Genomic DNA, 13,335 nt, shown 5'->3' with positions numbered 1-13,335 from the left:
ACTTTGGGCATACTTGTACAGGCGGGAAGTGCCCATTACACGCTGAGGTGACAAAATTTACGATAAGGGGACAGCGATATGCACATACATAGATAGCGGCAGATAGGAGTACACAAGGTATAAAAGGGCACTGCATTGGCGGAGCTGTCATTTGTAGTCGGGTGATTAACGTGAGAACGTTTACGATGTGATTATGGCCGCACGACCGAAATTAACGGACTTTGATCGCAGAATCGTAGTTGCAGCTAGGCGCATGGGACATTTCATTCCATTTCTCTGGCTCTGAGCATTGTGCGACTTAACTTCTGAGGTCATCAGTCGCCTAGAACTTAGAACTAATTAAACCTAACTAACCTAAGGACATCACACACATCCATGCCCGAGGCAGGATTCGAACCTGCGACCGTAGCGGTTGCTCGGCTCCAGACTGTAGTGCCTAGAACCGCACGGCCACTTCGGCCGGCATTCCATTTCTGAAATCGTTGTTGTTGTTGTTGTGGTCTTCAGTCCTGAAACTGGATTGATGCAGCTCTCCATGCAACCCCATCCTGTGCAAGCTTCTTCATCTCCCAGTACTTGCTGCAACCTACATCCTTCTGAATCTTCTACGTGTATTCATCTCTTCGTCCCCCTCTACGATCTTTACCCTCCACGCTGCCCTCCAATACTAAATTGGTGATCCCTTGATGCCTCAGAACATGTCCTACCAACCGATCCCTGCTTCTAGTCAACTTGTGCCACAAACTCCTCTTCTCCCCAACTCTATTCAGTACCTCCTCATTAGTTATGTGACCTACCCATCTAATCTTCAGCATTCTTTTGTAGCACCACATTTAGAAAGCTTCTATTCTCTTCTTGTCCAAACTATTTATCGTCCATGTTTCACTTCCATACATGGCTACACTCCATACGAATACTTTCAGAAACGACTTCCTGACACTTAAATCTATACTCGATGTTAACAAATTTCTCTTCTTCAGAAACACTTTCCTTGCCATTGCCGGTCTACATTTTATGTCCTCTCTACTTCGACCATCATCGGTTATTTTGCTCCCCAAATAGCATAACTCCTTTACTACTTTAAGTGTCTCATTTCCTAATCTAATTCCCTCAGCATCACCCGACTTAATTCGACTACATTCCATTATCCTCGTTTTGCTTTTGTTAATGTTCATCTTATATCCTCCTTTCAAGACGCTGTCCATTCCATTGAACTACTCTTCCAAGTCCTTTGCTGTCTGTGACAAAATTACAATTTCAACCGTTAGGCAACTCAATATTCCGAGGTACAAAGTATCAAGAACATGCTGACAAGACCGAATTTCAGGCATTACATCTCACCACGGACAACGCAATGGCCGACGGCCTTCGTTTTACGACTGCGAGCAGCGGCGTTTGCGTAGAGTTGTCAGTGCTAACAGATAAGCAACACCGCGGGAAACAGCCGCAGAAATTAAGATGGGACGTCCGACGAAGGTATCCCTTACTACAGTGCGGCGAAATCTGGCGTTAATGGGCTATGGCAGCAGACGACCGGCGCGAGTGCCTTTGCTAACAGCACAACACCTGCAGCGCTTCTGCTGCGCTCGTGTCCGTATCAGTTGAACCCTAGACGACTAGAAACCTTGGCCTGGTCAAATGAGTCCCGATTCCGGCTGGAAAGGGTTGATGGTAGGGTGCGAGTGTATCGCAGACCCCTCGAAGCCGTGGGCGCAAGTTGTGAACAAGGTATTGTGCAAGCTGGTGTGGACTGTTTTTACATGGAGTGGATTGGGTCCTCCGGTCAAACGGAACCGATTACTGAAACGGTTATGTTCGCCTATTTGGAGAGCGTCCACAGCCATTCGTAGACTTCACGTTCCCAAACAACGATGAAATTTCTATCGATGACAATGCGCCATGTAACTAGGCTACAAGCAGTTCCACCTTGGTTTGAAGAACATGATTTGGCGACCCAGATCGCCCTACGTGAATCCCATCGAACATTTATGGGATGTAATCGAGAGATCAGTTCGTGCACAAAATCCTGCACCGGTAACACTTTCATGATTATGGACGGCTGTAGAGGCACCATGGCTCCATATTTCTGCAGGGGACTTCCGTCGACTTGTTGAGTCTATACCACGGCGAGCTGCTGCACTACGCTGAGAAAAAGGAGGTCCGACACGATACTAGGAGGTGTCCCCGGGCTTCTGTCAGGTCAGCATATAGGCACAGTACGTCATAATTATTGGTGAAAAATGTTGACTAAAAACATAGTTTGGTGACCTTAGAATCCTTGCCAGTGTTCACTACGTCAGTTAAAACTACATTTACGCTTCAAACTGGATGAGACGTGCATACACTCCTGGAAATGGAAAAAAGAACACATTGACACCGGTGTGTCAGACCCACCATACTTGCTCCGGACACTGCGAGAGGGCTGTAGAAGCAATGATCACACGCACGGCACAGCGGACACACCAGGAACCGCGGTGTTGGCCGTCGAATGGCGCTAGCTGCGCAGCATTTGTGCACCGCCGCCGTCAGTGTCAGCCAGTTTGCCGTGGCATACGGAGCTCCATCGCAGTCTTTAACACTAGTAGCATGCGGCGACAGCGTGGACGTGAACCGTATGTGCAGTTGACGGACTTTGAGCGAGGGCGTATAGTGGGCATGCGGGAGGCCGGGTGGACGTACCGCCGAATTGCTCAACACGTGGGGCGTGAGGTCTCCACAGTACATCGATGTTGTCGCCAGTGGTCGGCGGAAGGTGCACGTGCCCGTCGACCTGGGACCGGACCGCAGCGACGCACGGATGCACGCCAAGACCGTAGGATCCTACGCAGTGCCGTAGGGGACCGCACCGCCACTTCCCAGCAAATTAGGGATACTGTTGCTCCTGGGGTATCGGCGAGGACCATTCGCAACCGTCTCCATGAAGCTGGGCTACGGTCCCGCACACCGTTAGGCCGTCTTCCGCTCACGCCTCAACATCGTGCCGCCCGCCTCCAGTGGTGTCGCGACAGGCGTGAATGGAGGGACGAATGGAGACGTGTCGTCTTCAGCGATGAGAGTCGCTTCTGCCTTGGTGCCAATGATGGTCGTATGCATGTTTGGCGCCGTGCAGGTGAGCGCCACAATCAGGACTGCATACGACCGAGGCACACAGGGCCAACACCCGGCATCATGGTGTGGGGAGCGATCTCCTACACTGGCCGTACACCACTGGTGATCGTCGAGGGGACACTGAATAGTGCACGGTACATCCAAACCGTCATCGAACCCATCGTTCTACCATTCCTAGACCGGCAAGGGAACTTGCTGTTCCAACAGGACAATGCACGTCCGCATGTATCCCGTGCCACCCAACGTGCTCTAGAAGGTGTAAGTCAACTACCCTGGCCAGCAAGATCTCCGGATCTGTTCCCCATTGAGCATGTTTGGGACTGGATGAAGCGTCGTCTCACGCGGTCTGCACGTCCAGCACGAACGCTGGTCCAACTGAGGCGCCAGGTGGAAATGGCATGGCAAGCCGTTCCACAGGACTACATCCAGCATCTCTACGATCGTCTCCATGGGAGAATAGCAGCCTGCATTGCTGCGAAAGGTGGATATACACTGTACTAGTGCCGACATTGTGCATGCTCTGTTGCCTGTGTCTATGTGCCTGTGGTTCTGTCAGTGTGATCATGTGATGTATCTGACCCCAGGAATGTGTCAATAAAGTTTCCCCTTCCTGGGACAATGAATTCACGGTGTTCTTATTTCAATTTCCAGGAGTGTATTTTATGTGCGTAAATTCGATAACTTTGAACCTAGATCTCGGTAACTGGTGATGATACCGAAAAAAGTTTGAAAGTTGTCTGAGAACATCATCTTAAGAACATGTTGTAAAAGATTCGAATAGAAATTATAGAACTGGTCATCCCCACAACTGGTATTTTTCATGGACAAATATCATTGTTTTTCGGAGTCCTCTCAAAACAGCGCATGAAAAAATGATGGCGTTATAAGCTGCCTGATGCCTAAACCAGACCACACTAAAGACGATAGAACCAACCGAATTGGGCCGGCCGGAGTGGCCGAGCGGTCTAGGCGCTACAGTCTGGAACCGCGCGACCGCTACGTCGCAGGTTCGAATCCTGCCTCGCGCATGGATGCGTGTGATGTCCTTAGCTTAGTTAGATTTAAGTAGTTCTGAGTTCTAGGGACTGATGACCTCAGCAGTTAAGTCCCATAGTGCTCAGTGCCGTTTTTCAACCGAATTCCTAAATTTCCCTGGTCTGGAGGAAACGTCTAATATTTAAATTTTGACCCTGCACTGTGGGATAGCTACGTTCGTGCACAGACTAATGACAGCTAACGACAATAATACAATTGTCAACTAGGCCTCGGATGTTGTTCGAAACTACAGAGGTCAGTTTCACCTCAATTTTATTTCCTCTACTGCCTCACTAGTAAACATGTGGACGCGAATTCCAAGGTTTGATTTTTACAGGAAGTGCAGTAAAGATGAATCCATAGCTTTCTTAGAGGCTATATTTTTGTATTACAATGTATGCGATGTATTGTTTCTTAACCAGAAAAGAGGAAGAAGAAACAGCCATCCATTTCTGCCGGTTTTAAAGCCGTAACCATGGGTAGAAGAAACCGATATGCTAACCAGTAGGCACCAGCTTCAGCAATAACGTGTGTGTGTGTGTGTGTGTGTGTGTGTGTGTGCGTGTGTGTGTGTGTGTGTATGTGTGTGTGAGTGCGTGTGTGTTTAGGGGCGCTCAACGACGGGGTTATCAGCGCCCACCCGAAGATTAGCAGAAATAAATTCGATTAAAATGTCGAATAATGCAATAAAAGAAATAACAATCAACCTGAGATAAAAACGTATGCATACTTTAGTAATAACAATAAAACGCAACGAAAAAAAAAGTTCAAATGTGTGTGAAATCTTACGGGACTTAACTGCTAAGGTCATCAGTCCCTAAGCTTACACACTACTTAACCTAAATTATCCTAAGGTCAAACACACACACCCATGCCCGAGGGAGGACTCGAACCTCCGCCGGGTCCAGCCGCACAGTCCACGACTGCAACCTTAGACCGCTCGCAACGAGAAGTTGCTAGAAATTAGTACTGTCGGAAATGAAAGATTTTGAGATGAAAGCTAAAGTAAATACTCAAGAAAGTGGAAAAACGTATTGTAGTTTTTGTTTTTATGTACGAGGTGCACCCGAATTCAACCGATGGAATTTCGGAGGCTGTCCGGGGGTATTTTAAAAGTATTTTGGCATAAGTCACCCGTGGTATCCAGTGGCTCGTTAGTTCATACTTTATCTTTGTTTCTGTATTACATTAAAAATATCTGCACAAGAATGCAATTTTCAAAGTCTGTGCTGTGCGTCTTGTTTGGAAACAAATTCACGGTACTCGATGTGGGAAATAATAATACTTAATTTACTCTTCGCCCTCAAACTTGTAGACAGTTCTGCTACGTTGTCTCGCGGTTTGGTTTTGCCGGTAATTTAAGTGAGACACCACAAGTTGCCTGACATGTAGCCTACCTCACGTACAGGTTCACACAACAATAGAAGACAGGGTATGCTCAGTTTTTCTGCAGCGACGACAACCACGTTACAGTACTTTTGTATCTCAGGATTGTTCCATTACTCTGTTATTTTGTGTTGTACATTTTAGTGATTTCACATTACAAGCATTTTCACCGTCGTGAAGGTATTTTCACAGAAATAAAGGTGTCTCGGATGACGAACCAAATGAATAATGACTACATTATTACCCTGTACGGTACCGTAGACCACACTGTGTGGAAGACCACGGGTCCCTTATGCTGAAACACTCAGAAATGAACCCTGAACAACTTCTGGTGACGTACGAGTTCATTATGTAAAACACTTTTAATAGCGCTGTAGTTTTGTGATTTCGTGTAGGAAACAGTCTTCTACTAAACTTCGCTACTGGTTTCATGGCCAGAAAAGAAATGCTCACCATGATGTAGGTAAGCAGCTAACAGCATAACACAATTTCCCGAACTTTTCTGGACTCCCATCCAAACTTTGCTACTCCTCGCCTCAGTTTCGCAATTTCCGCTCCCTTAGCGGTTCGCTGCAGTTGGAGTCAGAAATGATGGCGGGCGTGTTTAGACTCGTTCTGCGCACCTACGTCAGACATCCTCCGACGGACGCAGTATCCTGTGTGCTCTGCTGTGAATGTAGCAGCCAGAGTGAGCATCAAACGTGATCGAAGCGAGCTATTTAGTGAATTTTTATTCCATCTGTTGCAAGTTGTTATATCTGGTGATGGTAAGCGACAAATTCTACATAATAATTTGTAGGATACACGCTTTCCTCAAACGAAAACATGTGTATGCGTGCACCGCTACTGTCGCTAGGAACTGGACCGTCCGTGCCTTGACCTGCGCGAAACACCATCGTTTGTCATCGACTATAGTTAACCCGTATGGTGCAACTAACCATGCGGTTCAACTGCATAACCTCCTTGGTGCACTTCACTATGGTGGCCACATCTACAGACTAGTGGTTCCATTACGTTCAATTCCTAGTCAACATTATCATCGAGAGCAACCAGTTGACATTCATTGGCGAATAACAGCGTCATCTACAGTTTTTCCATGTGTTATGATCTTCAACTAAACATATAATTTCTAATAGTAACTACCCACAGTACAAACTTGGTACAGAATGTAATTTAACAGTACCAAACAAAAATCAGTCAATCATTCTATCCTGCCGTCCTTTAGGTCGTCATCTTGCTCTCTCCTCATCTCTTTGGATCTGGCAGAGAGCTTTCTTGGTTCATCTACCATCATCCATTAATCTGGCTTCATGTCCCTACAACTTCCATTTCGTCAACATAAAAATCATAATCACTTCACTTTGGTGTTGTGTACCCTGATTAGTTTTCCAGTCTCTCACACTGGTTTCCAACGTGTATCTCTCCATTTCTCAATGAGCAGCTCACATTGTTTTAATGGTTTTTGCATAAAAAATCTCACTATCATTAGTCAAAGCATGTAACATACCCAAAAAAATTGTGTTCCTCATAATTGTCCAATTTCAGTGTCAAAAATGTGTGGTATTCATAAAGCCTCACAGGTACAATCTGGAGGTTACGTACATAAATTTGCAGCAATGACAGTCACTCTACAACGATTTAGAGTCATGATGATGTATCTATAAAATTCATGTTTTGAGATGAAGGCAAAAGAAATTTTGCAACACTAGAAACACTGTCACTACCACCACAAAATTTAAGTTGTGATAATCATAATACCTCATGCTTACAGTCATTCAACAATTTTCCAGCTTTAACATTAAGACCGTGGTGAAACAGATATGTCAAAATGGCCAATTTTTTAGAAGTGTCATTATGGCTCTCAATCACCACAGCCTATGTGGTAGCAAGTGAAAGATCTGCACAGTAATCAGACAGGTCTACATTTTTCAGTGGTTAATTATTTTATAGACAAACATGGAATCATAGCACAAACAACAAAAAATTGACTACCATATTGATTGGCTTGACGGGTGTGTACTTTCCCTGTTTAGTAACAAGAAGACAAGAAAAGATGCTCTTTGAGTCTAAAGGACTTGGATAAAAAGGAAAGTAGCAGCAAGTTTTCAAATGGCGACAAGTTAGCAGATAAATGAATGAGATTTTCACTCTGCAGCGGAGAGCTTCTGTTAAGTTTGGAAGATAGGAGAAGAGTTACTGGCAGAAGTAAAGCTGTGAGGATGGGCCGTGAGTCATGCTTGGGTAGCTCAGTTGGTAGAGCACTTGCCTGCACTTGGTAGTGCCAAAAATATTTTTTCAAAAAAGGAGCAAGAGAAATTAATTAACTATAGGAACTCAATGAATACACTTTTGAAAAACTGCAGAAATGTCAAGATCTACAGTCATTAAAACCTGAAATAACAAAAGCATCACCTCCCTTAAAAAAGGGAGAAGTGGAATACTGACATATTGAAATGGAGGTTATAATTATGAGTTTTCTAACTTCTGTTCACCAGGACAGGGATCAGATTGTTTAAAATCACACAAAAGTGTGCACAAACATTTCTTCATCTTTGTTCTGATGAAAAATAGAAGCATGAAGGCAAAATACTAGTGTTTTCTGTGTGCAGATGTTAAATGAAATAGACTCACTTTATGTATTTATTTAGAAATTTTTCCTTGTAAGAGATAAATGGGACAAATAAGATGAATGTAAGTGTTTAGGTGACGCTAGTGCTAAATAAATCTTGCGCTAAATCTTCCTCTGTATTAGCTTCTGACAAAATCATTTTATCCCTTTTGTAAGAAATGTTATGCATGGTGGTGCAGTTGACCTTTTTTTGCAGCAGAACAGTCTGTAGTGAAGGAGGAAGTAGATTGCTTGCTATGTGGGGAGAGCACGTGGAGAGAGCTGTCAGTGCATCAGACCATTCAAATAAGTGGGTCACAGGGCTGTCTCAAGACTGCGGTGTCACTACCGTTAAGCAGCCTCTACAGCTGACAGGTCTGCAAAATTGGGTCACTCTGTCCTCTTGTTAGTGAAACTTTCTTTCTTTCATATTTGCTCATTTCATTATCAAATAATAAACAAAAGTGTATTGGTGTTATTATTTATAGATGTCTATTATTACTTCCTGACCAAAAAATTAAGTTGTATTTTTATGTCCCTTATGATCTAATGTGCTAAGAGTTTTATTTAATGAATGATAAACCATTCAAAAACAGAACCATTCAAAAACAGAACTTACAGGACAGATTGATTATTCTATGGCAAGGCTATTAACTTACTGATTCCATTCTTTCATCATTTATTGTGTTCCACAAATTGCATACTGATAGATTACTTTCAGGATGTGGGATTAACAAAAGAGAAGCAACTGTTAAAAAATAAATCTAAGTGCTGTGTTACCAATACACAACCACTGTTTACTGCTACACATTATTTCTGCTTTCACTGGCTAAATTTAACACAATAAGATTAGCAGAAAAGCTGCTACCAGTGCTTCGAGATAAGCTGTTGCTCTCTCTTGTATACCTAATAACTGCTCTTTCCCTATTACATCTGGGTTAACATTTGTATGACTTCACTGTTAATGAACAAATTATGACAGCCATTTACATTGGTGACAGCAGAAACATGATAGCAATGAACATTGTTACTTGTCATGAAGCTAACAAGAATCATCAATCATCATACCTATACAATCAAATAATTTTTTGATTGGTTAATAACAAGTGCACTTCTAAATTTTTTAAGTTGTTTACGCTCCTAATTTTTTTTGTCCCTTTATAGACCAGTTCCATATATTTCTTGATAGCTCAATGCTAGACATTTTAATCATATTTATTTTTGCTGCTAACTGAGATTTTATCTCACAAATATTTCATTTGGATGGAAATACTAAACAAGTGCTGTAATGCAAAACCTCACTGTACATGAGTAAAAATCCACAGTTTTGTGCACTTGAACATATATTATAAAAGGCTTAAATTGCTCCTTTCATTCCATGAAGGAGCAAAATAAGACAAGGAGAAGGGGAAATGATAAGAAATACATTTTTACACTTATGCTTAAAAACTTTCATGCTATTTATAAGATCACATTTTTTCTTATATTGAAATATTGGAATTATGTGCCAGTGAAAGAATGATGAGGGCACATTGTGGCATTTAAACTCATGAGGATGTGTTGTGTACTGGCATCTTCAGTTTCAACTATCATATTGTTACAAGTAAAGGAATATTGTATTGTTTACCTGCTGTGCCGGTCATGATGACTGAGATATCCTGCTGATGCACAGAAAATATATTCCTTTTGTCACTGAGCTAAAATGCACATTTTCAAAACCTAGTGTTAATCAGATACAGTTCCTTATGCAGCTGATACAGGAAGTGCTTCACCAGCTGCACCAAAACATTCTGAACTGTCTCCCCTGACTTTACACACTGACAGCTACTGAGCTCCTCGGATGCCAGGCGTTCTTGCTTGTGTAACATTGCCCACTTCTGTCCTTCTATGTTATACAACTCCAGCTTTCCAGTGCCCCCTCCACATAGAGTGCCAAGCCCCCTTGCCCAGTGCAGGCTACAATACACCTGTCTCTTCTTTCTCCAGTTCCCCCTACCTGTGCTTTCTGCTGCTGCTACTCAACTGGACCTCATTTCTCCCCACTCCTCTTCCTGAGCCACTGCTGGACATCTGGCAAGTGGGCTGGGGAAAGCAGGAAGGGGGAAAGAAAGGGAAGTGGGGACCTGACATAGCATTACATGTTCATGAACTAAGACTAATACATAAAATTGGCCATATTACTTAACAAGGAGTTAGTATATCACCACACTGGTTTTTCAATCAATAAATCAGTCTTAGTGCATTAATATCTTTAGAACATACCCCCTTTCCATTTTATTTCATTTTTATTTGGCCTAGGAATCATTTTTGCAGTGGTGATAAGTCAGTTCAAAGGCAATACACATAAAAAAATTGAGTTAAATTTTATATTAAATGGAGTATCAGACATTTGTTAATACAAGTAAATGACCATAGAAAAATATCAAATTGCACTGATACAAAAATGAAAAAGACAGTCGTGCAATCATCTGACCTACAACATTTGATATAGTATGGGAAATTCTGGTGGTGTAAATACTTTAAGAACAATGCAGACCACTGACCAAATAGCAGAAGTGCGGAGTTGCTGACAGGCACACGCAAAAACACAGGAGCTTTACATTTTCTTTCTTATTTTATTCTGTTTTGGTTTACTAAAGAATCATATTATATATAAAGATTGCAGCTACATGATTGTATACAGAACATAAAGTAAGCACTGAGAAAATATCTGAAGTTCAATAAAAACCTACAATTTTGTAACTAGAAATTCAGCACTTTTAGTGATGTACACAAAATTTTTTCAGTTAAATCATGAATTTCTTGGAGAGCTGGCTGGCTATGTACGTCACAATGTGACTGCATACTTTCATTCCTGTATGTTGAATGAATAAACATAGTTTTCTGTTATATCTTATAATTTGTGATTTGGTTTTACTCATAATTTCATTGGACTCATGATATACATTTTTTGTATAGAGTTGACTGCATACTCTCATTCCTGGATGTTGAATGAATAAACATAATTTTCTGTTATATCTTATAATTTGTGATTTGGTTTTACTCATAATTTCATGGGACTCATGATATACATTTTTTTGTATAGAGCTTTGGTATCATCACAGGTTATATAACTTACAACTTAATGTTTTTGACAGGAGAATACTTGAACAGGCAGTTGCCAGCAGCATTCAGTTCAGTCCAACCAAAGGTATTCCATACCATTGCAGGTACTCCATACCAGTGATTTCCAATGTTCCTGCTTGGTCTTGTTTTAGTGAATTCCTCTGACAGACAGAACTACAAAGCAAATATGCAGTTGAAACAATTATTAAGAAACCAAAATAAAGAACTTGGACCAAAATATAAGAATCTCAAAGAATAACAAGAATGAACTTTTGATATAAGTACAGGAAAATTAAAGGGAACATGGAATATCAGTAGCTGTGTTGTCATTAATTGAACTTCAATTAGAAATCACTGAAATTTAACAGAGCTTGTAGTTATTACATGTTAATATCATAGGATCTGTAAAAATGAGAAGTGGCTTACATGAAACTCTCAGCATCCAAAAGTTCAGGGATTTTGTGTTGAACAAGTCTTCGATTACAATATAACAGTAGTTGATCTGAAAGCACACAAACTGTAAGTACTGACATTTCTCAGACTATCAACAAGACTTGTCTTAACTTTAATCAAGTACTTAGAAAAAGAGGAAGTCAAAACTTTGTCTTTGTGGAGACTTTAATATTATTTCCTGTCTGATCATACTTATTAGTGCAATACAGAGTCATTATTGTCTAGCTTTGAATTACTTCCCAATGCAAAAGCCCTGATATGCATGAAGGACATAGTGCATACAAAAAGTTATTAGACCAAAAAATACCCTCACTTATTAGATGTAAGAGCAATAACAAATGTTTTATCTAGCAATGATGGTCAAATACTGACAATAAAACACACCAGATTGTTAGATTCAGTTATAAAAGTAGTGTCTAGAGAATATCTTGATCATAAAGTTTAGATAAAACTTCTCAGAGAAGTACTGGAAAGTGATTTACAGAGATTAAGTTTGTGTCAAACTGAATTCTTTCTTAAACATATTGCTTCAGCATTTAGAATCCTGTTTTTCTCTGTAACAAATGAGGGTAAAATTAAGAAGAAGAAGGAGAATGGATGGATAAAACATATGATTTAAACTATTTTGTAACAACTAGACTGTACCACAATATTGTTCTGTTCTTTATCAAAACGGCTAAAATATACGTAATCTACATAGGAATAGAACACTGAAATACCAAAGCAAAAACTATGTGTCATTATTACACAGTTGGCAGCAGACATAGCACCTGTTCATAAATAATCAAATTAAACCGTATTAGATTTACTCCAGCACTCACTGTTTTAACCACCAGCATGAATTAGTGTCAGAAATATAGCTTCAAAGAAATTACATAAATTATGTTGTGAAAGCAGTAATTCTTCTTACTTTTACATTTTTTTAAAAAGTGTATTAAAAACTTTTATGCACGTTATGGGATCCTCATTGACCTATATTTGTAACTGCTGCATAGCACAAGGCATATTTACTGAGGGTCTTCAGTATATAAACCAACACATTCCCACAAAAAATGCAGGCAAGCAAATAACCTCTGATTTCAGACTCACCTGCCTCTTCTCAGACTTCTTACAATGTTTTGAGAAAGTGGTGTACAATAGAACACTGACTCATTTTTTGTAGCACAGCACATTAACTGCCTTTCAGTTTGGCTTTTGCAAAGGATTCTCTGAAAAGAAAGCCAAGTATAGTCTCACAAAATCTGGCTCAGATCTCTGCATTCTTTTTAATACTTTTGTTATCTTCTTCAGTTCTAATATATTGTCAACTAGGGGAAGGTGGGATAAAATGACCACTCTAAGTGAAATTGAATATTCTTAAAACCATTGCTATTAACAGAAGTTCGTGGCACATACATCTCATTCTGTAAATGAAGAAATCAACAATTTACTATGGGTTAGTATTCAGTTTAACTCATTCTCAGTTTATCCATTCAGGAACAAAATTAAGTCATATGCAAAACTCGTGTTGTCATCATCCTCATCACATCCAGTGCACAGTTCACAAGCCCCGCATTTACAGCTCTGATGTCTTATCCATCCTTAATTTTATTTAGATCTAGAAAACATTTCCTTGCAGGAAAAGGAGTCTGTCTGGCTGA

At 41.0% G+C, this 13,335-nt stretch overlaps 2 protein-coding genes across 2 annotated transcripts in view; one reads left to right on the top strand and one right to left on the bottom strand.

The window, feature by feature from the left end:
- LOC126419104 (retinol-binding protein pinta-like) overlaps positions 1-10,159 on the bottom strand; it is a 323,696-nt gene extending 313,537 nt beyond the window's left edge. Inside the window, exon 1 of the mRNA XM_050086202.1 lies at positions 9,765-10,159. Coding sequence (XP_049942159.1) covers positions 9,765-9,780 — 16 coding nt within the window. The 5' untranslated portion in view covers positions 9,781-10,159. The remainder of the gene's footprint in view (positions 1-9,764) is intronic.
- The window catches only part of LOC126419551 (uncharacterized), a 146,087-nt gene continuing 138,888 nt past the window's right edge, over positions 6,137-13,335 (top strand). Inside the window, exon 1 of the mRNA XM_050086741.1 lies at positions 6,137-6,296. The gene's annotated coding sequence lies outside the window, so the exon portion shown is untranslated. The remainder of the gene's footprint in view (positions 6,297-13,335) is intronic.

The sequence above is a fragment of the Schistocerca serialis genome, chromosome 9, assembly GCF_023864345.2.
Source record: "Schistocerca serialis cubense isolate TAMUIC-IGC-003099 chromosome 9, iqSchSeri2.2, whole genome shotgun sequence".
Taxonomy (NCBI): domain Eukaryota; kingdom Metazoa; phylum Arthropoda; class Insecta; order Orthoptera; family Acrididae; genus Schistocerca; species Schistocerca serialis.
The sequence above is the reverse complement of the archived record's forward strand: the minus strand, read 5'-3'. Positions and strand labels throughout refer to the sequence as shown.